The following is a 24914-nucleotide window of genomic DNA, read 5'->3' as shown; positions in this document are numbered from 1 at the left end:
CACTCTCACCTCTCAGCAGAAGGAAGGGATCCTTCAAGAGAGGCTAAGGGACTGGCCAGGAGAAACCTGGGGTTGACCTGTATCCCCAATACTTAGTAGCTGCATGATTGTGGGCTAGCCACAGTGGGCCTCAGTTTCCTCAGCCTCAGCTTGGGAATAATAACCCTACAACTACCTACTCCCTAGGGTTTTGTGAGGAATGCAACCCTGAAGGCCTTTCTAAATGTGAGTTATTCCTATCATTAGTGTTATGAGAAGGGGGTAAGCCAGCTGCTGCCTAAACCACCCTCGCCCAGCCAGGGTGACCCTGGGGATGTTATGATTGAGCTCAATTTCACAACCATTCCAGGACCTCCTCTTTGTGAATTTGAAGGGCTACCCATCAAACCACAAGCATTTTATTCAGGGCATACTATGCTCCAGGCACTGGGCTAGGTGCTGGGGATGCTAAAACACAAAAGGAACCAGTCCCTGCACTCAGGGAGCTTACACTCTTTCTGCCCTTTGCAAAAATAATTAGACTTGCCAACATGATTTTCCTCAGGTGCGGATCCAACCTCGTGACCCACCCACTCTATCAAGTCCAGGGGCTTTCTACTCGCTCTAGAATAAAATGTAAATGTGTCTGTTTAACTTTTGAAGCCTTACACAACCTATTCCCGGTCTGTGGGGTTTTTTTTTTTCAGTTGTTGTTCTTGAAGCAATCAGGGTTAAGTGACTTGCCTAGGATCACACAGCTAATAAGTGTCTGAGGTCGGATTTGAACTCAGGTCCTCCTGACTCTAGGGCCAGTGCTCCATCCACTGCACCACCTAGCTGCCCTTCCTGTTCTGTCTTATCATGCTCAATGTACATTCCTCTCCTGCATTCTGTGATCTAGCCAAATGCTCTCTGTTCCATAGATAGGATGTCACCTCCCACCTCCCCTCCTTTGCACCCATTGTCCTCCACGCTTGGAATGTACGCCTTCCTTACCTCTGCCAGCACTTAGCGTGGTGCCTGGTACATAGTAGGCATGAATTTTAGTGTTTATTGACTAGTACTGACTCTATCTCTTAACATCTGTCTCTTCAAGACCCAGCACCACCAAGCAGACGCTCGAAGACTCTCCTGACACCCCAGCTGCTGGGGCCCGCCCTCCTTCCCAAATGACCGACTCCTTTGTAATCTATTTGTTGTGTTGTTCAGTTGTTCCAGTTGGGTCCAACTGCCCTAAGACTTTGGGGACACCTTATACTGCATTAGCCTCCGTGAGTTTTCTGGGCAAAGATACCAGAGCTATTTGTCATTTCCTTCTCCAGCTCATCTGACAGATGAGGAAACTGAGACAAACAGGATTAAGTGACTTGCCCAGCGTCACACAGCTAAGTGTCTGAAGCAAGATTTGAAATCATGAAGATAAGAAGCCTGACTCCAGGTCTGGCCCTTTATGCACTATGGCGCCCCCTAGTTGCCCATACTATATTTGTACAATTCACTTTATTTTTATGTTGCATGTACTTATGGGGGAAAAGGTAAGGGAACAAGCATTTTTTAAATGCCTTCTATGTAGCAGGCAGTGTGCCAAACATTTACAAACATCTCACTTGAACCTCCCAACAATCCTGGGAGGCGTGTGTCATTATCACCTCCATTTTACAGTTGAGGAAACTGAGACAGACAGAGGTTAAGTGACTCACCTGACATTACCTGCTAGTAAGCATCTGAGGTAGGATTTGAACCTAGGTCTTCTGGTCTTCAAGCTGTATCCTCTACTCATTAGCAGAAACCTTCAAAGTTATGCTAGATCAGAGAGCCTGAACACACTGCCTGCCTATAAGCCAAATGGAGTCCACAACACTCCCAAACCATATTACAGCTCCCAATTTTAATGTGTTGATGTATTAATAAAAATAATCTATGTGCATGTATGCGTGTATGTAAATATATGCATGTATGCATACATACACAGGTGGTGAGTCAGTATAGGGCTGGCAGAAATCACTCACCGGGCATGGGGTGGTAACTCCCATTTCTCTTTGAGTCTGACACCCCTGAGCTGGGTAACCACTTGCTAAACACAGACTGGGAATTCACCAAATATTTCTTAAGCACCTGCCACGTCTACAACTTAGAATCAGGTGAGCTCTCTCTTTAGATCTCCCCCCTGACACTGCCTAGCTTTGGGACCTTGGGTCAGAACCTCATTGCTCTGAGAGTAAATGCCCTCATCTGTAAAACCATGGGCAGGATGACACATAGAGTGCCTCACTCACCGATTACTGGAAAGCCCCCCACCCGGGCTAATGTAGGTGTCCCCAAAGTCTTAGGGCAGGTTTAAGCTTTAATAGATCAGACTCTGAGGATGCCCTGGACAGAAGGGACTTCCTAGAGCACACCAGAGGCCCTCTCTACAAAGACCCCAAAATGGGACCTTCCCAATTCTCAAAGAGTTTCTATTCTCCTGGCAATGTCGTGGTAACATCCTGTTCAGGTATGTGTCTGGACGAGATGACCCGGACAATTCTCCAGCGAAGTGGATGGAGGGCCGGGCCTGAGTCAGGAAGACTCATCTCCCTGCATTCCAATCCGACCTCTGACACTTACTAGCTGTGTGACCCTGGGCAAGTCACTTCACTCTGTTTGCCTCAGTTTCCTCATCTATAAAATGAGCTGGAGAAGGAAATGGCAAATCTCTCCAGCATCTTTGCCAAGAAAACCCCAAATGAGGTCATGACTGAAGAAATGATTTAACAATAACAGGCTTGTGTAACCATGAAGTGACTTAATCTTTCTGAACCTCATGTTTTTAATCTGCAAAATGGGGACAATAACATGAATAATAAGAATAACTTTTACCAAGCACCTTTATGTACCCGTCACTGTGCTAAGCGCTTTTACAAACACTTTATTCTCATAACAAACTGGGGAAATAGTTGCTATTATTATCCCCATTTGACAAGTGGGGAAACTGAGGCAAACAACGGTTAAGTGACTTGTCCAGGGTCAAACAGCTGTTAAGTGTCAGAGGCCAGATTTGAGCTCAGATTTTCCTGACTCCAGGACCAGCTCTCTATCCATTTTAACACCTGCCCCCCCCCCAAATGCCTTCAAGGCATTTCTCAATTGCGTAAGTTTTTTTCTTTGTGGGGAGAGAGGTGAGTCATCAGCCACCCCACTGCCCATCCTAATATCTCCAGGTGTTTCCTTCCTTCATGTTCTTCCCCACATCTGGAAGGCCTTTCTTTCCCTGTGCAATGTCTCTCCAACTTTCAAGTCCTAGCTCAAATGCAGTCTCCTCCAGGAAGGCTTCCCTCATTCCTCTCCCCTGTTGGAAAAGGTTTTTCATTCCCTGGACCTTGTGCAGCACTTGGTTTGCGTGTCCCTTAAACATGCCTCTTGGTGTATTTTAGATCATATCCATGTATGCTTTCTGTGCTACACTAGAGAGCATAATCCTCCTAAGGTCTGGCCTCCTGTCAACCTGGCTTAGGTGTGAGGGGGCTGGACCTGGAGCCAGTAAGATCTGGGTTTGAATCCTGCCTCTGACCTAGCTAGCTGTGTGGCTGGGGCCAAGTGACTTAACCCCTCTGAGACTAAGCTCAGAGATAATTCTAGCTGCAGAGCTTCCTTCCAAGGGTTGAATGAGATAATATATGTAAAGGGCTGTGCAAAGTTCAAAGTTTTATAGAAATGAGAGCTCTTATTATTTATCAGCTAGTTTTCCCAGTGGTTAGAGCACCTGGAGTCAGGAAGCCCTGAGTTCAAATCCAGCCTCAGCCACTTCCTAGCTGGGCAGTGCTCTCTGCCTCAGTTTCCTCATCTGTAAAACATGGATAGTAACAACCCCTACCTTCCAGAGTGGATCTGAGGATCAAATGATAGTAAAATAATTGTAAAGCACTTAGCACAGTTTCTGGCACATAGTAGGGGCTTAACAAATGTTAGTTATCATCATCATCACCATCATCCTGTTTCTCCCCGTACCTACTTGCCCATTACTCTGCATATAGGGTCACAGAATCCCAAAGCTGGGAGAGACATCGGTGACTCAGCGACCTCCAACTTCCCTTCACAGCTCCAAGTCTGTGTTGCTATGACTGAGGTAGAAACCTCAGGTTTTAAAGCTTGCAAAGCTCTTGACGATACAGAATGTCTCAAAAGGCTCAGAGTTGTTTGAAGCATCGATAGACGACAGCCGCACTAAGAGTTTTGGGACACCTCACGTATCACTTCTTTTGAGCCTCTGGACGATGCTGTAAAGGGGCAGTTCCATCCGTAACTTTTTGCAAAGGCTCTTAGCACAGCGCCTGGTGCGTAGTAGGTGCTATATAAAAGTTAGGGTTGCTGTTATTATTATTAATTATTATTATTATTGCTGTTACTGTTGGTCTTTCCAGCAGCATAGATACAGATTAAAACACCTCCATGCCTTTTCATTCTACATAATTCTCATCTACACTTTCCCACAAATCCTTCTCTAAGGGTCTATTCAATACCCTGGTGACCTTTCCCTGACTCCACCGGGACACTGAGGCCATTGACAAGTCTGAGTCTGGCCATTCAGCTGTTTCTTGGCTCTCATTCTGTCCACAGGACTGGCCCAAGGACAATGGAAAGGATTGTACATAATTTAGGCACAGGGAAAGGCACTTAGGCTGTGATTTCACTGATTCAGGGAAATCCCAGATGAGGAAACCCTCTGCCAATTCATGTCAGCACCTCCTCTGAGACTTACAGAGGTTAAGTGACTTTCCCAGGGTCACACAGCTTGGGTGTGTCAGAAGAGGGACTTGAAGCAAGGCCACCTGGCTAAGAGGCCAGCTATCCATCTCCTAGTCTTTGATGGAGATATTATTGTTCCCAGCTGTCATTCCTGAACATGAGGGAAGAGGTAAGAATACACTTCTAACACTATCAAAGATGGAAAGGACCTTAGAACATAAAATGGAAGAGCTGGAAGGGACCCTGCAACACAGAATGTCAGTTATGAGGGACCTCAGAACACAGAACGTTAGAACCAGAAGGGGCCTTAGAATATAGGAGGTTGGAGCCAGAAGGGCCTCAGCACAGAAAATGAAAGAATTTAGAAAGTCAGGGCTAGAAGGGCTCTTAGACCCTAGACCATGTAACAAAATGTCAAAGGTGGAAGGGACCTGAGGATCCAGAGTGTTAAAATATAGAAGGCCAGAGCTAGAATCAGCCTCCATTCATATCTAGAAATATGAAGGACTATCTATGAAGCAGAGTCTACAAGCATTTCTCACTCAGCATCAAGGAAGCGTCTTGGCAGTTTTACAAGAACAGATCTGATGAAAACCAGAGGTCCCTGGGTTCTTTGTAACTGAGAATTTTATGAGCCTCATGACTTATTTATAAAAGTCACTTCTGGCCCTGCCCTATGTACGTCTGTGCAGGGTTGGAGAGGAGAGGGGGAGGGAGGGGGAATTTCTATTAAAGGGTCAGCCTTCCCCCAACCTGAAGGATTAATTGTGTTTGTGGCTTTAAATCTGGGCTGTTTGCAAATCAGGGAAGGATAATGAATGTCTCCCACAGCTCAGCAGGTCAGCCCAGGAAGGCATCAGAGACCCTCAGGACACTCCCAGGAACAGATTGAAATCGGCAGCAGGGGGTTCCCATCATTTCAGAAGGATAAAGGGACAGCCTGCTCATCATGAAAGGGCAGCCAGTTGCCTCTGGGGTGGAATGTTATGAGTGTTTGACAGGGCAACAGGTGACAGATGAGGAGAAGGGGGGTTTCGAAGCCTCCCATATCTAATCGATAATCCCAGGGGAAGCTTAGGTGGGTCTGATGTAATTGCCCAAGTTGGACCTCGGCCAGTGAACACTGTCTGTCTCTTTCAACAGCTGTTGTTAACCAACATGTCTGTGCAGACGCACGGGCCACATGGAACTCTAGGAAACAGACACGAGGTTGGAAATATGTGGCTAGGCATTCCTCCTCCTTTTCAAACGCTGAGTAGGGGAGTCAGGAGGCACTATTTGGATCTCCAGAAACTTTTACCCTAACTAACCCTGACTCTGAATCATCAGAAAGAGAGATTGTGAAGAGAAACCAGAGCTTTTTTGTAAGGCATTTTGGAGGCCCAGGAACCCTCTTGGTTTTTGAATCACCAAAGGATGGTGCTTACAAAATCTAGCAGCACTCTGAAAAGAGGGTTAGCCTGGGGTGGGGTTGGGGGGAAGGCAGGGTTCAAGCCCTTCCTTCACTACTCACTAGCCAGGTGACCACCAGCAAGAAACTTTCACCCCTTGTCACCTCTCAGACACTCTTCTTCTCCCTATGGGTCTTTGCACAGACTTCAGGGTTCTCTCCATTTCTGCCTTTTCAGTTCAATCCAATACAACGAGCATTTTTTAAATGTTGTGCCTGCCAGGAACTGTACTAGGTACGGAGGATGCAACAACAAAAAATGGAAGTGGAAAAAAGAAGCCCCGGCTCCTTTAAAAGGGTCTGCTCAGACGCCACCTCCTGTGCAAGGTCTTCGGTGATGGAGAAGGTGTCTAGCGGTCCTCTCGGTCTTCCCTCTCTAATTCCCCTCCCCTCCTCCATTACCGTGGATTTATTTATAGATGCATATTTCCCACCCTGACTCCCAAGTAGAAAGCAAGACCCTCCAGGTTCCAGGTTTTAGCTATCACAAAAAGAGCTGCTACCAATGTTTTTGTATAAAAAGGACTTTCCTCTCTCTTCAATGCCTTTGGAGTATACTCTTGCCTAGCAGTCATATAGCTGGGTCCAAGGGCATGCATGGGCTGCTTGGTAATTTTTTGTATATAATTCCAAATTGCTTCCAAGACTGGTTGGAGTCATTAATGGCTCTACAACAAGGTACCAGTTTTCCCACAGTCCCTCCCATATTTGTCATTTTCTTTGTTTTTTTGTCATCTTTGCCAATCTGATGGGCATGAGGTGGGACCTTACACTAATTATTAATGATTTAGAACATTCTTCTCATGTGGCTATAGATGGATTTGTTCCCTTGAGAACTGTCTGTCTATTGGGGAATGGCTAAATAAACTGTGAGATATGAATGTGACATAGTACTCCCATGGTATAAAAAAATGAGGAAATTGAGGACCTCAAGGAGACCTGGAAACACACTGAAGTGAGCAGAATCAGAACAAGCCCTACTATAACATCAATATGTTTTTAAAATCTTTTCTTTCCTTGCAAAATTTCATCTTTATTTTCTTTAGGTAATGAAGCCTTAGATGATGATTTTTAACTACAAACCTGGACAATGAATGCTCCAAGTTCACCAAGTGATTGGGGCAGCTAGGTGACGCAATGGATAGAACACCGGCCTTGAAGGACCTGAGTTCAAATCCGACCTCAGACCAAACACTTTGACACTTGCTAGCTGTGTGACCCTGGGCAAGTCACTTACCCCAAATTGCCTAAAAATAAAAAAAAATGAAAATGAAAAGTACAAGTGATAAAAAAAACAAAGCAAGCAAATCTCAGTTTGACATGTTGATTGAGGTTAAGTGATTACTCAAGGAAAGATGAAAATCAGTAAGCATTTCTAGTGCTAATGTGTGTAATGTTTATAAATGGTGCTAATTCGGGGGAAAAAAAACTGAAAACGTATTAGTTCACCTTACCTACTGTTTTCTGTCTTATCAACCAGGAATGTGGGTAATAAATTTGTGCACATGTCTACTAAGGCAGACAAAAAGTGTTCGTAAATTCCTTTAGAAGTTATCCCATCCAAAATTTCCTAAAGACACCCACATAGGAGGCAGTAAAAAAATCTTTGAAGACTTTTATAAACTGATGAAGAATGAAGTGAGCAGAACCAGCAGAACCATTTGTGCAATAACAACGTAACAGCAAACAGCTCAGAAAGCTGGGAGAACTCTGAGCGCCTCGGTGAGAGTCCCTGATTCCACGTGCCCATATCCCTCTCAGCAGGGAGGGGGCAGAGTCCCTCAAGGTGCAGAACGAGACGTTATTCTTTGGAGACGGCCAATGAAGGAATGTGTTTTCCTTGACCGTTCATATTCATTACAAGGAATTTGTTTTTCTTTTTGTCCAACAGGATGGGAGAGAAAATAGATCTTTGTTCATTAAAAAAAAATTAACTCATTTTTAAAAAAGCAAGCAAGCTTCGTGAGGATGCCTGTTTAATTTTTGTCTTTGTATCCTTGGCACCCAGCATAAAACCCGGAACAGAGGAGGCCCTTAACCAACACTCATGAAAGGTTTTGTGATAGAAAAGAACTGGAAGCCAAGTAACTATTTATTCCATGGGGATATGGCCAAGCAAGTTGTGGCAGGGGAATGTAACAGGTTATCACTGTGTGCTTTAAGGAAAGATGACCATGATGAATACAGAGAAGCATGGAAAGATCTACATGAACTGATGCAAAGGGAAGTAACCAAAGCCAGGAAAACAAGTAGACAGGGGGGACAAGTAGACCACAACAATGTGAACTAAAAGAACCACAACCAAACAAACAAAACTGGGTGCTATGGAATTGCGATGACCAAGCTTGGCCAAAGAAAAGATACAAGAAGGCAGCTGACACCCTTCTTTGCAGAAGCGGGGGCCTATGGATGTGGAACCCTGAATACAGTATCAGCCATAACAGACACATTCATCCGTTTTGCTGAACCTTTTTTTTCCCTTCCTTTTTATTGTGATAAGGACAGCTCTCTGGGTGGGGAAATGGAAATAACTGAGCAATGCAGGTAATGCCAAAATACATCAATTAAAATGTTTAAAGATGGAAAAAAAATGCTTGAATTGAATTTATCTTACTGCCTCTTTTAAAAGTCTAGTAACTCTGGGGAAAAGGAAACAGAGTTATTTTGACAGGGTTCACTCTTGAAAAAGCCCTGCCGGCTCTGGATGATTACTACTTCCTTTTCTGACGTTCACTAGCCATCCCTTTGTTCTAGAATTTTGCCAGGAATCGCATCATGACATCGTAGAATCTGAGGGTTGGGATGGATCTCAGAGGCCACTTAGTCCTAACCAAGTTCAAGCTCTCTGGCCTCTCAAGCTTGCAGATTTCACTTTCTTCTCTCCACAACCTTTATCAGTAAGTCAACAAGCATTCATGAAGGGCCTACTGTGTGCCAGGCACTGGGCTACACAGTTGCTCTCCTCCAACACTACAGCACCTCTCCTCTTCCCTCTGCTCTTTCAAGGATTGCTGAAACTGGACCGAGTGATCACATTGGCCAATTTTCCCAGAAAGTCTTTCTAGGCCTAATGATTTGAACTCATGGATGGCATCTAGGTTCTTTATTACTAGTTCCCTAATTATCAAGGACAGTGAGCTGGCACCATAGCGCATAGAGCACTGGGCCTGGAGTCAGGAAGACTCATCTTCCTGAGTTCAAATCTGGCCTCAGACACTTCCTAGCTGTGTAACCCTGGACAAGTCACTTAATGCCTTTTGCCTCAGTTTCCTCATCTGTAAAATGAGCTGGACGAGGAAGTGGCAAACCACTCCAGTATCTCTGCCAAGAAAACCCCAAATGGGCTCATGGAGAGTCAGACACGACTGAAAAATGGCTCAACAACAACAGCAAACGAGTAGGTTTGACTAGATGACCTTGATGATAGCCTGCCCCTGGAGCAGGAGGGAGGAATGGCCAAGGAGACTGCAGGCACCCACAGGCTTTCAAGGCATTTCAGAGATCCTCTCCAGGCAACAAGCAAAGGAGGGCCATGAGGACTGGCATCCTTATGCCAGCCTTCCTCCACTTGGCAGAGCCCCCAGCTTCTGTCTTCTCAGCCCGTCCTGCCTGGGACGAGAGTGGCCAAGGAAAAGGAGAAGCTGCAGGGGCCCCCAGCAGCGAACAGCCTGGTCTCCCAGCAAGGGAGGTCCCAACCTGGAGTCTATGGCTCCCCCATGCCCCCAGGCATCTGTGGATTTCAGGAACTCTGGGAACTCGGATGGGAAAAAATAACCTCTTTATTTTCATTACCCTGTAAGTGAAATTCAGCATCTTCTTCGATTATTTAGAATCGTTACCCTGAGAAGGCCCCGGGGGCCAGGACAAAACAAAGGGCAAGGACTCCTGTATCAGCTCCCTTCCAGAAGGCCTTTGCCTGCTATGTACTTCTCCCCAGGATCGCCCACCCCTCCTCATCTACGAATAAAACTTCAACTCACCGGGTATTGTTCTTCTTTGGGGGAGCTTTGATGGGTATGTTAGGATTGTAGGTGCCCGGACCAGGGACAAAAGATATTATCTTCGTTTCGCGAACAGTTCTTGACTTGAAACCACACCCGACAAGCTTAGGGGCCTCCTTCACCAAGGTCTCATTGATCTGGTAATGCCCTAAGAAGGAAGAGGGGCAGGGGAGAATAAGAGGATGTCCTCCCTTAAATAAGGGGGGGGGGCAGCTAAGTAGTGCAGTGGCTAGAGCACCAGCCCTGAAGTCAGGAGGACCTGAGTTCAAATCCAGCCACAGACCAAACACTTGACACTTACTAGCTGTGTGACCCTGGGCAAGTCACTTAACCCCAATTGCCTAAAAATTAAAAAAAAAAGTCATAAATAAAAGGCAGGGGTATGGGAGGGGCCTCAGAACATGGGATATCAGGGCTGGGAGGGGCCTTAGAACCCAGAATGTCAGGGCTGGGGCCTTAGGGTACAGAATGTCAGAAGTGGGAGGAGCCTTAGAGTGCAAAATGTCAGAGCTCAGAAGCACCCTAGTTCAGAGGATATTGGAGCTATGAGGCAACTTAGGTTACTGCCTCCTTAGCCCCATTTCAGAGATGAGGACCCTGGTCACACAGTAGGGCAGATGAAACAAAGACAGTACTGGCCTGGACACTCTGCATTACAGCAGGTAATCCCTCACATAATTGGTGAGCAATCGTGTTCTTAGGAAACAACAGAATGTAGTAGATTTTGGCATCTCTGTATAAAAGGGAATCCATTGAGAACTACATGGGGCAGAACAAAGTTTTAATGGACCTGCAGTCAAGAGGAAATCAGGCTTTGGATCCTGGTTTAGGCACCTACTAGCTGTGGGACCTTGGATAAGCCCCTCAGTCTCTCCTTTCCTCATCTGTAAAATGGGGATAATAATACTCCCCAATTGTTGTCAGGAAAACCTTGTATAAGCCTTTAAGTGTTCTTTTTTTTTTATTCTTCAACTTAGAGAGAGAAAACTGTGAGACCAGTTGGTAGAGCTGACTAGAAAGACATTGGGTGTGCACAGACTAACTTGGGGAGGGTGGGATCGTTGGGGGAGGGCAAACACACCAGAACCTCAGAAGAAGGAAATGATTAGTGTTTCCAAATAAAAAGGGCCTGGCTTACTCAGCTGCTAGCCCTCTCCCCTGCCCCATAATTGGGAAGGCCATTGACATGGCAAAGCCTCGGCCACTTAGATCACCCAAGCGTGACTGGCCCCCTGGGAGGACAAGGGCACAGCAGGACAGCCAGCTTCCAATCTCTCCTGTACATCTGTTGGCCCCACAGGGGATGGAGAGGAAACATCTGCAATTATCCCATCCAGCAAGTAGGGAAGATTTACCCCGAGAGTCCTGCCCACAGTGGCTGGCCCACTTGGCTGCTCTAAGCTGCTGAGACCAGGCCTTAATCCTCAACCATCAGCCCCTGGGGCCTCTGGGCCAACGTGGGAGGCCTGCCTTGGTGCTGAAGGTGGAAATTCTCTGTTCCTTTTTGCTCACCAAATTCTATCTCTGGCACCATCTTTCCAGCCTACTTCATGAACTTTAAGCACTAACATAGCAATTATTATTATTGTTGTTGTTACTGTCCTTGTCAGACACACTATGGACATCCCATTCCAACTGGACTTCTCGTTCTTTCCCAACCCTGTCCCACCTTCTCCCCACTTGGGGTGTTTGTATAAGATCAGAGATCTGGGACAAGAAGAGAGCTCAGAGCTCATCCTGTCCCACCTGGCCCAGCTCTCCCCATTACACAGATGAGGAGGCTAAGGCCCAGAAGAGCTCACTGATTTGCCCAAGATCACACAGAGAGTAAGGACTCAGTCTGAAAGCCGGCCTCTCTAACTCTAGAGTAGGTGGTCCTCTAGTTCTATGCCTGGCACATAGTAGGCACTCAATAAATGCTTTCTTCCTTTCTTCTCTCCCTTCTTCTCCCTCTTTCCTTCCTTCATACATTGATCACTCCTTTGCGGAATATATTCTATCCCTCCTCACCTTGGTGTCCTTCACTTCCTTCCTGGCCTAACTCAAAGCCACTTCCTCCAGGAAGCCCACCTGGATCATCTATCTTCCTTCCCTCTCATCACAGCCTAAACACATGTCTCCTTCCTCACGGTTCTTAGAGAAGCTTGGTCAGGCTCTCTGCTTCACACTCCTCACAAGTATTACACTTATTTATGTATGTGTCTAATATTCCCTTGTAGGTTATAACCTCCTTGAGGGCCAGGAATAGAAAGCGGCATGATCCAGTAGAGGAAGGTTTAGAATCAGAGGGCCTGGGTTTGAATCCTGCGTCTGCCATTTACTGCACCTGGGTGGCCTTGGATAAATCACTTCATCTTCCCGAGCTGCAGTCACTTCATCTGTAAAATGAGAGGGCAGAACAGACGGCCTCTGTAGTTCCTCTTAGCACCACTTCTAAGACCCTCTGGTCCTTCAAATTCTAAATCTGTCAGTGTGTTATTTTTTTCTTCCGATTCTGCACCCTTAGTGCCGCGCACATAGTAAGGGCTTAAGAACTGTTTACAGAAGTAAATCAAAAGGAATTCTCTTCTGAAAACAAAGGAGGCTCTGTCTGGCCACAAGGCTGGTAGGAGTCGGCAGGGTGCTAACTTCCTCTTCCAGTTTCTTTGCCCAAAAAGATAGGGTGGGTCTTTCCAACTTTATCCTGTTATTTGTTAAGATCTGACAGGCTCTATAATTCTGTCTGTGGCCAGGAAAAATCCCATCGCCTGAAAGATTGTCCTTCTGCTCCCCAGTGTAGCTCAGGCATGCTGGGCTGCCCAGACACCACACGGACTTGGGGGATGAGGCAGGAGGAGGGGTCAGGAGAGTCGAGGTGCCACCCTGGCTCTGCCACTTACTATCTGATGCTGGGCACCTCCTCTCACCCCTCACCACCCCTACCCCTCTGTAGTCTCCTCTGTTGTGAAATGGAGATCTGAGGTCAGAAGACCTGAAATGGAATTCAGCTTCTCCTGTTCTCTCCTTGTTCTGAACCAGACCTCACTTTCCTCATCTGTAAAATGGATCGGCAGACCCGATGATCTCCAAGGTTCCTTCCAACTCTAAATCCACAGTGCTATGAAACCTGCCAGCCCTTCTTCATATTGATCAGATAAACTATGTATTGACAGTGCTTTGTAATTAGGGAGTCCCATAGACTTCCAAGGTGTTATTCATCAATAAATAATGTGACATAGTGGCATGATGTGGTGGCTAGAAGGCTGGCCTCCAAGACAGGAAGATGTGGATTCAAGTTCTGCCTCACATACATCCTAGCTCTGTAGTCCTGGGCAAATCTACCCTTTTAGTGTCCCAGCTAATTTTACTATGACTGATTACTGTTACTAATATTTACTACTTACTAGCTGTGTGACCCTAGGCAAGTCACTTCAGCTCTGTCTGCCTCAGTTTCCTCAACTATAAAATGGCTATGATAACAGTCAACTCTAACACATAGGGCTGTTGTGAGGATCACATCAAGTAATGTTTGTAAAGCACATGGCACATGGCAGGCACTTTAAACATGCTTTCTTCCTTTCCTCCTTCCTTCTTTCTCTCTCTTCCTTCCTTCCCTCTCTCCTTTCTTCCCTTCTCTTCCTTCCTTCCCTCTTTCCCCTCCTTCCTTTCTCTCCTCTCTCTCTTCCTTTCTTCCTTTCCTCCTTCCTTCTTTCTCTCTCTTCCTTCCTTCCCTCTCTCCTTTCTTCCCTTCTCTTCCTTCCTTCCCTCTTTCCCCTCCTTCCTTTCTCTCCTCTCTCTCTTCCTTTCTTCCTTTCCTCCTTCCTTCTTTCTCTCTCTTCCTTCCTTCCTTCTTCTCTTCTTCCCTCTCTCCTTTCTTCCCTTCTCTTCCTTCCTTCCCTCTTTCCCCTCCTTCCTTTCTCTCCTCTCTCTCTTCCTTTCTTCCTTTCCTCCTTCCTTCTTTCTCTCTCTTCCTTCCTTCCTTCTTCTCTTTCTTCCCTTCTCTTCCTTCCTTCCCTCTTTCCCCTCCTTCCTTTCTCTCCTCTCTCTCTTCCTTTCTTCCTTTCCTTCCTCTCCCTCTTCCTCCCCTTTTTCTCTCCCTCTCTCTTTCCTTCCTTCCTTCTTTCCTTCTTTTCTTCCATCCCAGGTAGCTCCCTAAGACCTTAAATTACAAAGCAGTCACTGGTCTGCATTGGTGGAAGGAGTTTCCCCACCAAGTTCCTCACCTAGACATAAATGACAGGTCCATGCAATAACAATAATAAAAATAACAAAGAATGGGGGCTTTGAAAGTCATACACTATAATATGTCCTATATTCCAGTCTGTCACTTACCTGGGGAAGGTGCTAGCCTTTGTTTAGTGGGTGTATACCCCCTTGGGGTTTTTGATAAAAACCCAGGCCGAGCAGCAGGAGCACTCCAACTGTTCTCTTCCTTGTTCAGAAAAACTGTGGTCTGTTGGGGGAGAGGTGGGGGAGGAGGGAACAGTCTTCATTCATTCCACAAACATTTACTAAATATCTGCTGTGCCCTAGGCCCTAAGAGAGAGACACATAAAATAAGAGCTGGGTCCTGCCCTCTGAGAGTTTCCTGTCTCACAGGGGAGATGACATGCACACACATTTCTATAATACAAAACAGAATACGAAAAGGGTGTAAAATAAGGGGGAATGAGGTCACGAGCTCACAGATTTAGAGCTGGAAACAACCTCAGAAGTCCAGCCGCCTCATTTTATAAAGGTAAACTAAGTCCCCATAGGATCACAGATTTAATTTGAGCTGAAAGAGCCCTCAGAGACCAACTAATCCAACCCTTTTCCGTCCATTTTACAAATGAGTCAAATGAGGTGTTTAAAGTGACTTGCATAAGGTCATACAGATAAGTGTTTGAGTTAGAATTTGAATCCATGTTTTATAATTACAAAGTCAGCACTCTCCGCTCTACCATGTACAATGAGAGTTTAGAGGAAGAATTTTTAATTCTAATTGGGGGGTTACCAGGAAAAGTTTCATAGAAACTCCACTCGGCTCCTGCACGCACCCGGGCACGGCCTTTATGCTGCTTTGACAGTATTGGTTGCAAGTAACCTATGAAAGTGAAAGAAACCCACAAGTTTGGAGAGGTGGGGGTGGGGTGGGGTGTTATTTATACTTTGATTTTAAGCGGGAGCCTGAGGAGATGGGAGCTCACTGAGGGTGCTTCAGTGAGAGCAGGTGCAGAAGAAGCCGAATGAATTTGACCCAGACCTGGTAGAAATTCAACAGGCAGAGATGGGGAGAGGGCATTCTAGGCATAGGAAAGAGTGTAGCAAAGTCATAGAGAAGTGTTTGGAAGTCCAATTTGGCTAGAATGTAGGGTATGTAGCAAAGAGAAATTTGAGCTAAGATGGGAGGGAAAAGTTCAAGCCAAGGTGGGAAGAGCAGATTGAGGCCAGGTTATAGAGGGCCCTGAATGCTAGGCAAGGTCTCTCATACTACTAGCCATGAAGATAGGATGGGAAAAGTCGAGCTCAATGATAACACAGTTAAGCAGTTTCATAACTGATTGGTAGACTTGACCCAAATAGTAACTGATGGATGAGCACTATAACGGAACACCCTGGATCTTGGCCCTGGGTGGTTCAACTCGTTTATCAGTAACTCAGAGGAAGGCATGGATGGTATGCTTATCAACATCTGAAGTCAGGTCAAAATTGGAAGTGATGGAAAGCATAGAATACTACAGAATCAGGATTGAGAAAGATGTTGGAAAACTAGAATGTTAGCCATATATACTAAGATGAATAATAAAAATACTAATAAATAAAATACTAATAATACTAAATGAAATACTAATAAACAAAAATACTAAATGAAATATTAAATAAGCGCTAATAAATAATAACAATAAACAAATAGTATTAAAAATGAATGTAAATTCCTAGGTTAGGGTTCAAAAAATCAATTGAAGAATTATATAGAATGAGGGAGGCATAGCTAGATAACACAAGCTTATGGAAAAAGACCTAAGGTGTTCGTGAAGTGGGTTGAAGTGCTAGCTATAATACTTATTAGCTGTGTAACTTTGATTGGAGAAAGAAATGCAAACCTCTCTAGTATCTTTGCCAAGAAAACCCCAAATTGGGTCACGACGAGTTGGGCACAACGGAAACACCTGATCAACAACAACACCCTCCCCCAACCTCAGTTTCTTCATCTACAAAATCAATATCGTATTTGTACTAGGTGCCTTACTGGGTTATGGTAAAGCAAATCCTTTGCTCTCCCCTCCTCAAAAACTTTCCAAAGTTTTCTGCTGCTTCTTGGATAAAATGTCAGCTCCTTAGCCTGGCACTTAAGGCGTTGCCCAGTCTGGATCCAACCTACCTTTCCAAGCTCTATTTCCCTATGTCCTCTAAGTAGACTGGACCATTAGCCATCCTCCATATCATCCCATCCTCCACACTCAGAGCTCCACATATTTGAAACCCTCCTCTTGTTTCAAAGCCCAGCTTAGATGAAGCCAGCTCAGGTTCTCCCAAACGAAAATTCCTTCTTCCCCCATCAAATGTCCCAGAGCACTTTGTCTGAATCCCCGCCTTACTCCCACTCTGTTATGCTTTGCCTTATTCTAATTTCTAGCTAGCACCCCCACCTCATCCCCAATAGACTATAAGCTTCTAACGGGCATGAGATGTGTTGCTTTTCATCGTTTTTATCTCCCTTCATGCCTAGTATACACTGGGACCTGAAATTTCCCAAACATCTGGGAAATCTGATATCTGTGATTCCCCAATACGAGCATCTCCACTGCTGGTAGCAAACACCTGTCACTTAGTAGATGAATTCTGGGGAGTTGCTGAGTCACAAAGAGGTTAAGTGACTTGCCCAGGGTCATACAGCTAATAACTAACTCAGGGTAGGGATTTGAATTTGTGCCTCCCTGATTCCATGGGTAGCAGCCTATTCACTACACCAAGCTGCGACACCACAGACTTATCCTGGGTAGGAGTGGGGATTTGCCTATCAAAGTAGATAGTGCATTGGACTTGGAGTCAAGAAGAACTGAGTTCAAACCCAGCTTCATATACTTCCTGGCTGTGTAACTCTGGGCAAATAAATCACTTAACCTTTGCCTGCCTCAGTTTCTTCATCTATAAAAAGGGGATGATAATAGCACCTACCTCCCACGGTTGTTGTAAGGATCAAATGAAATAATATTTGTAAAGCGCTTTGCAAACCTTAAGGTGTCATGTAAATTCTAGCTATTCTTGTGGTTTTCATCATCATCATCATCATCATCATCATCATTTCCATTTTGAAGTTTAAGAAATTAAGGCTCAATGAGATGAATTCCCTTGTTCAGGGCTGCGTATCTAAGATGCATCAGACACAGCCAGCCAGCACTCTCCTCACCACAACATGCTGGCTGTAAACATACCTCACACAGAATATGTGCTTAATAAATGTTTATTGAATTAGAACTTGTAAACCCCAAAGTGCCCTATGTAAATGTAAGTTGTTATTATCACTTTCACCTTCTGGCAACAACTTTTCAATTCAGTTACATTCAACGAGTATTTTTAGATGCCTGCTACATCCAGAGCCTCTACTGTGTGCAGCGATACAAAAACCAAACCGTCTCTGCCTCCCGGGCGCTCACGCTGTGCACACAGATGAGAACCCCCGAAATGGCAAATTCAATGTCAGTTGGTGAAGGAAGCACTAACAGCTGCTGGAGATGAAGGCAGACAGGGGGCGGGAGAGCATTCTAGACAGAGGAGGGAGACAGAATCAAGCACAATGCCAGTCACCCCCACCTCCTGACAGGTCGAGTGGTTCAGTGGATAGAGCACCAGGCTTGGAGTCAGGAAGACCCGAGTTCAAATCTCGCCTCAGACCCTTACTAGCTGTGTGACCCTGGGCAAGTCCCTTAACCTTTGCCTCAGTTTCCTTATCTGTCAAATGGGGATAATAATAGCACCCACCGGGGAAGGGCTGAGCAAATGAGACATTTGTAAAGTGCTTGGCACCTAGTAGGCACTTAACACGTAGTTGATCCCTTCCTTCCTTGGCCACAAGACTCCTTTGTCAAACATGACAACCAGACACCCACAGGGCAGCCCTAGAAGAATTCGTGGTGTGCCCCAAGCCAGTGGTGTGACCTCAGATTAGGATCGGCCATGTGGGTCAGCATCGCCCTTGGCTCTGCTTTCCTGGACCAACCAGAAAGAAAGAATGTCCATCCCCAGCATCCTCGCCAGCTGATAAGCAGTCCCGAGAGGTTAGCATGCTCAAGAACTCTGACCAGGATGCCAGGCTGAGATCAGGCACGAATCAGAAATATTTCAGATGCCCTCGTGTCGTGTGTCTTAGATAAAAGGCTCCCTGGGCTCTCCACAGGGGCATTTATTGGGCTGGTGAAATTGTTTGCTGGGGCTTGGGTGACTGGGCTGCCCGTGAGGCTCCCAGCTTAGGAAGTGTGTCTTCGTAACCGCAGATGGAATTCCTGATCTTGTGTTTATAGAAGCTGTGGAATTCACCTGTTCCCAGGGCCCCAAGAGTCAGGTGGCATGGCATGAGGAGAGAGCAAACAGATGGAGCTGATGGGACTGGGATGGGGGCAAGAGCCAGGTTAACTGGTAGGAGATGACGGCGAGGGAAGAGGGGTCCGGGGCATAATGATAAGGCTCTCATTTCTATCACACTTTAAGGCTCTCCAAGCACTTTCCCTCATAGTACCCCTGATAAGGAGGAAGGAAGAAGATTACTGTCCCCATTTCACAGATGAAAGGACTGAGGTTTAAAGAGCAAGCCATCTTGTCCTGGGTTACCCAGCTGGCCCTTTGATTACAAGTCTGGGGAATCTTTGGTTTGTGGGTATGAGACAGGAAAGGGGCCCTGCGGTAAAACTCAGCCTAGCTAACAGGATCTGCCTATTTTCACCTGCTTCCTATTGAACTAAGAGAGAGTAAGAGAGAGCAAAAGAAACCTGATTCATTCCTGGTGCATTCTGGGAGGGCTGTTCTTCAATGTGGCTGCTTACCTGAGCACCTGCCACAGGGCCTGGGCCCAGAGTCGACACTCAGTACATGGGGCATGGGCAGAAGCTGGGGGGAGAGGGGAGAAGGGAAGAACGAGCAGGGGAGGGAAAGGTAGAGGAGGAGAGAGCAGGACAGAGAACTGGTCAGGAGAGCAAGGTACAGGAGGGAAGAGAAAGGAAGGAAAGGAGAGGGGCAGAGGAGGGGAGGAGAGAGCAGGGCTGGGGGGAAGAGAAAGGAAGGAAAGGAGAGGGGCAGAGGAGGGGAGGAGAGAGCAGGGCTGGGGGGAAGAGAAAGGAAGGAAAGGAGAGGGGCAGAGGAGGGGAGGAGAGAGCAGGGCTGGGGGGAAGAGAAAGGAAGGAAAGGAGAGGGGCAGAGGAGGGGAGGAGAGAGCAGAGCAGGGGGGAACAAAGAAAGAGCAAGCCAGAAGGAAGAAGGGAAGGGGAAGGAAGGGACAGTAAGAGATGGGAGGGCAGGGAGGGCAGGGCAGGGAAGGGAAGATTCTTTAATAGAATTATTACACATTTAACCACGCTGTATGTAGCCAGGGTGAGGCAGCGTGCCTTCACGAGGCGCCAGCATGAAGGGAGATGCTGCTTTCTCTCCCAGCCATGGTACCACTTCCTCTGCATTATATTTAATCGAACCCAGTCCTAACACCTTATACCTCAAAGTCTTCTGCCAGCCTGTGCCTTCCTGTGGTTTAGGCAGGAAGTCATCCCCAGGGAAAGGGGAAGGGAGAGTAGTGTTGCTGGGGAAAGAGTAGAGACTTCAGGTTCAGGAAGGACTTCTAGAACAGGGTCCCCTCCTCAGGGGAGGGAGAGGGGCTTCCTAAAGACAAAGCCATCAGAGTTTCCTAATGGCCTGGATACAAGTGGACAGAGATCACAGACCATAGATTTAGAGCTGTAAGGGACATTAGAAGCTACTTAATCCATGACCCTTCTCCTTTTACAGGCAAGGAAACTGAGGCAATGCCCCCAGGAAAGGCAGCAAAGGAACAAAATGAATGGTCCCCAAAGGCCCTTGGAGAAGAGCCCTAGGTTCCTTCAAGGGGTCCGCTTCAGGAACGTTTGAGGGGATATCAGTGAGTCTATTTAAATCCCCCAGTATGAGGGCACAGGTTGGGATGGAGGAGGAGACCATAAGCCAGGTACTGAACTCCTTGGGAAAGGACAGAGAGTGACCTGGGGGCCAGAAAGATCCAGGTGGGGTAATCTAACTAGATGGGCGCGACCCTCAAAAGAGGAAATCTGCTAAATAAAGGCAACAGAGAGAGGATCTGGAAGTGGCAGTGAAAATCGAGGAGCGTGACCACTCCCCTTCCTGACTCCATTGTCCCAGCAACAAGAGAAGGTGCCTCCAGTGTGGGCAAGGCTGGCTAAGGATGTCTGCCCTGCCTTCTGGGGAGGAGCCAGGTTTCTGTGGCTGCAGGAAGCGGGAAGGGGCAAAATACACACCAAAGTCTAAGAGAAAGAGTGGTTTCTGAACAATAGATGAGTAGTCCCAGAGGGCAGGGCCCACATTGGTGCTTTCTTTGTATGCCAACACTTAGTCCACATAGTAGGTGTTTCATAAATGTCTGTTGACTGTTAAGAAGCAGGTAAGGCTGAGGGGGAAGGAGATGAGGGATGGAGGATGGTATCAGAGGAAGGAAACGATTGTTGCTCAGGCAGCTTGCAAATGAATGGAAAGGATTCGGAGAGGAAAACAGATGTTACTATTGCAGGAATGATGGGTTTTCTCATCCCCCTCCCCCTCCTTACCCCCCACATTTAACTTCTAATCCCTTACCTCTTAACTACATTTGTTCCAGGTATGGCAATTCCTGGAGAGGGTTCTGGTATCTGGTATTTGCTTTTCAATTCAACTCACATTTATTAAACCCCTATTAGCCACAAGGCCTTCTCAGAAGCTTTGGTCAGGCACAATTTAGATGGGAATTTAGTAATTTATGGTTTAAAAAAAAAAAAAGACAGAGCAATTTCTGGCACAGAGAAGGCTTCCCTGAAGGACCAAGGTGTGACCTGGGCTGCCAGTATGGACTCAGCAGTTTGGTGGTGACCATTAGAAGAATGAAGCCATAAATTCATGCCCTGCAGTGGGGGTCATGAGTCTTTGCTTTGTGTTGGTAATGAATCGACAGAGGTTTTGCTTGTGTGGGGAGACAGCAGGGAAGAGCATTCTACAGCCTAGGAGGACTGTGTACCCTGTTTGGGGGTTGAGGCTGTAAAAAGGAGTTGTATTCCAGCGCCTTGGGGACCCCATTCTGGTGAGGGAGTATGCTTAGGATTTCAGGGCTGGAGGTAGTCTGATACTGCTAGGAAGTGGGATCTCCAGAGGAGTCCCCTGCCCCAGAACCTATGATACTCTGGAAAGGAGGTGCATAGTGTAAAGGTGGGGAGAAGGCAAGGGAATCTTTGTAAACAAGGAAAATCCATCCGTCAAAACTATGGAGAATCTCATGAAGTTTTTAAGGAAATTGATTCTGAGTAACAGAAAAACCAGTGAAAGATAGCATGAAACAGGAGATGGGGGATTACCAGGGCAAAACAGTATATAATGGTCATTGGCAATCACTGCATCAGGTGTTTTGTTTCTTTTTCCCCCCGGTGAGGTAATTGGGGGTTAAGTGACTTGCCCAGGGTCACACAGCTAGTAAGTGTCAAGTGTCTGGTCTGAGACTGGATTTGAACTCAGGTCCTGCTGACTCCAGGGCCGACGCTTTATCTACTGCACCACCTAGCTGCCTCTATGCTTACTTGCTTTTATTTGCCCCAGTGGGGAGTTCAATGGGAGAGCAGAAGGCTAAAATGATTGTGATGTAGAGACAAATGGCATCAATAAAATATGGTTCAGAAAGAAAGAAAATCGTACTTTTAAGGATGGCGTATTTTAGAAGATGCTATGTGGGCCCCAGTTTCCTCATCTGCAAAATGAGAGGGTTGGAATGGATGATCTCTAAGGGCCATCCCAGCTTAGAATACTTTGTGTTTTTCAAAGCACACGCTATTTCATTGGGTCCTCCAAACTCGCCTCCCAGGGAGGTAAGTTAACCATATTGATTTAATTCAACAAGTGTTTATGAAGGCCTGCGGCAGCATGACAGTGAGCTGAGCATTAGATGTGGAGTTAGAAATTGAGACTGAGTGCCAGCTCTGCTCTTCACTGGCTGAGTGGCCTTTGGTAAGTCAGCAAATAGTTTTTAATCAATAAACATTTATTAAGCACCCACCATGGGCCAGGCACTAGGCTAAGCCTTAGAAGGCAAGGGGCTCTGGTCAGCAGGGTGGTGTGGCCGCCAAAGCCAAGAAGCTAATGGGACCTGGTCAAAGGAGACACAGATTCCAGGAATAAGGAAGTGAGAGTTCTGGGGTCCTCTGGCCTAGATGGACAGTAGCTGGAGTGTTTTGATCAGTTTAGATCACTAAAGTTCAGGAAGGACATTGTTAAGTCGGACAACATCCAGAAAATAATGACCAGCAGAGTGAGGGCCGTGAACCATGGCTTATGAGAGTCTTTGAAGGAACTAGGGATATTTGGTGTGGAGACCATAGGGGGCAGGGAGGGAGGGGGACCATGAGAGGTATTTTCAGTGATGGGAAGAGAGAGCCTTTAGAAGAGGGGTTAGAGTTAGGCTTTGCCCTTCAAGAATCAGTAGCAATGGGTGGGATTTAAAGGCTTGAAGTAAGGAAAATTTTCCTAACAATGAGAACTGTCCCAAAATGGAGGAGGGCTGCCTCAGGGGGTGGGTTTCCAGCAGAGGCCAGTTGGACACTCACTTTGGGATGATGTTGTTGAGGGAAATACTTCTCAAGTATGGAATAGGGTGGACAAGATGGCCTCTGGGATCTCTCACAACTGGGAAATTCTAACATTCTAAAAGTTACTTAATCCAATCCAATCCAACCCAATCCAATTCATTAAACATCTATGCCAAGCCAGGAACTGGGGATAGAAAATCTAAGAATCTGCCCTCCAGAATCTTCCATTCGACAAAATCTTTCTGGGCCTAGGTATCTTTACCTATAAAAATGCAGGGGTTGGGCTAGATGAACTCTAAGCTTCCTTCTGTGTGCCTAGGACATTCATCTAGATACCCTGACTACCTTACAGGGTGCTCTGAAAAGCAAATGCCAAAGATTTATTCGAAGGGCTTTGTCAGAGGTAGAAATAACTATGTTAACTATTGTTACCAAGCCCTTGTGGACAGTGGCTTGTTTTTTTTAACTTATAAGTCATTTTGGGTTCCCACTGGCTCCCTGATACAGATGGTGTCAGGACTTGCTGGTAGAATTGGTGCCAAGGGAGTGACTTCCAGGTGTATGCGTGTGTGTGTGTGTGTGTGTGTGTGTGTGTGTGTGTGTGTCTCCTCCACCCCTAGCATGTAGTCTTCCCTTATTACTACCAGCACCCAGTCCACCCTGGAGCAAAAAGCAGCAGATCATATACTATTTCAGAAAGAGAATGAACTGCCTAGGAAGGTAATGAGTTCCAAGCTATCAGAGGTTTCTGAGTTGACACTGGGCGGCTACTTCTCAGAGGAGTTACAGAAGCTTCTTGTGAATTGCGGAGGGCAGGGTCTAGATGACCTCAGAGGTCTCTTCCCACTCTAAGATGTTCTCTTACCCCAGCCTCCTTCCCAGGCCCTTTTCCCCTTACATTATAGTGATTGGGCGCTGGGGTGAGCCATTTGCAGATTTTCTCACAGAAGGGCAGATGGAACATGTGAGAGCACGAATTACTAAAGTCTTTCTTAGAAATCAAACTGGATGGAAGGTTGTAGGCATTGGCTGCTGGGTAACTGGAAGTCTTCATAGGCATTCGGTTATCCTGCAAAAAGAAAAGTAAAAGGAATCTAAATGCCTCCATAGTGGGCTGCCTCAGGGAGATCCAGAAAGGAAACATGGAGGCCTCCAAGCCTTCCCAAGGGGGAGAAACCATACTGAGAAACAATGATGGCATCAGTGATGGTGGGGACAATGGGGATGATAAAACACCAAGAGGCATCACAGCTCCATCGATGAGGGACTGGCCTTGGAGTCAGCAGGCCTGGGGTCTAGCTCTGCCCCATGGCAAGCTAGGCCCCACTATTCACCCCCAGATACCCCAGGCCATTCTGAAGTTATAAATGAGGTGTTGACTTGGATGGGGAGAGAGCTTCCAGGCTAGGAGACCTCAAAAATGAAATCACAAATCCAAACCTAATGATATTAATAGGAGCTGCTCACTTTTATCTACTGTTTTACAAAGCACTTTCCTCAAGACTGTCCAGTGAGAGGGGGGTGGGAGGGAGGGTATTATTGTGTGCATTTTCAAATTGTGGAAACTGAGGTTCAAAGGAAGAGAAACAACCCAGTACCCTCGAACCCAGGTCTTTGGACTCTAAGTTCAGTGTTGTTCCAACTACATCATGGGCCGTCTTTTCTAGCAAGAGAAGTCCCATGTACCCTGTGGGCTTGTAGGCTTTGGTTCTTGAGAAAAGCAAGTTCAGGCGTGTTTAAGCTTGAGCTTAAAAAAAAAAAGCCCAGCCCTACCCAAGCAGGTATCAAATGTTTTGGGGCTTGGCATAAAAGACTTTGCTTTCGGTGCATTTCTATTGCTTTGACTGCCTTCTGATTCATTCATACTTGACTCATCAGCTGTGTGCTAAGGGTTATTTGATGGGAGCTCTGGGTTTCTTTAATATTTTACTAGAGTCTTCTTAGCAAAGCGTGACTTGCTGTTTCACACAAGTAAACAACGTGGGATCTGCGGATGGC

General features: G+C 46.3%; 1 protein-coding gene across 4 annotated transcripts in view; it reads right to left on the bottom strand.

Annotated features, from left to right (window-relative positions):
• Positions 1 to 24914, bottom strand: part of STPG1 (sperm tail PG-rich repeat containing 1) — an 89148-nt gene that overhangs the window by 9569 nt on the left and 54665 nt on the right. For all 4 annotated transcript variants that reach the window (XM_078145594.1, XM_078145593.1, XM_078145592.1 and 1 more), the window contains 3 exons: positions 23815 to 23985; positions 14467 to 14587; positions 10135 to 10303 (listed from right to left, as the gene is read on the bottom strand). In XM_078145594.1, the coding sequence (XP_078001720.1) occupies positions 10135 to 10303; positions 14467 to 14587; positions 23815 to 23985 (461 nt within the window). The remainder of the gene's footprint in view (positions 1 to 10134; positions 10304 to 14466; positions 14588 to 23814; positions 23986 to 24914) is intronic.

Source organism: Phascolarctos cinereus, unplaced genomic scaffold, assembly GCF_003287225.1.
Source record: "Phascolarctos cinereus isolate Bilbo 61053 unplaced genomic scaffold, phaCin_HiC Scaffold_726;HRSCAF=1367, whole genome shotgun sequence".
Taxonomy (NCBI): domain Eukaryota; kingdom Metazoa; phylum Chordata; class Mammalia; order Diprotodontia; family Phascolarctidae; genus Phascolarctos; species Phascolarctos cinereus.
The sequence above is the reverse complement of the archived record's forward strand: the minus strand, read 5'-3'. Positions and strand labels throughout refer to the sequence as shown.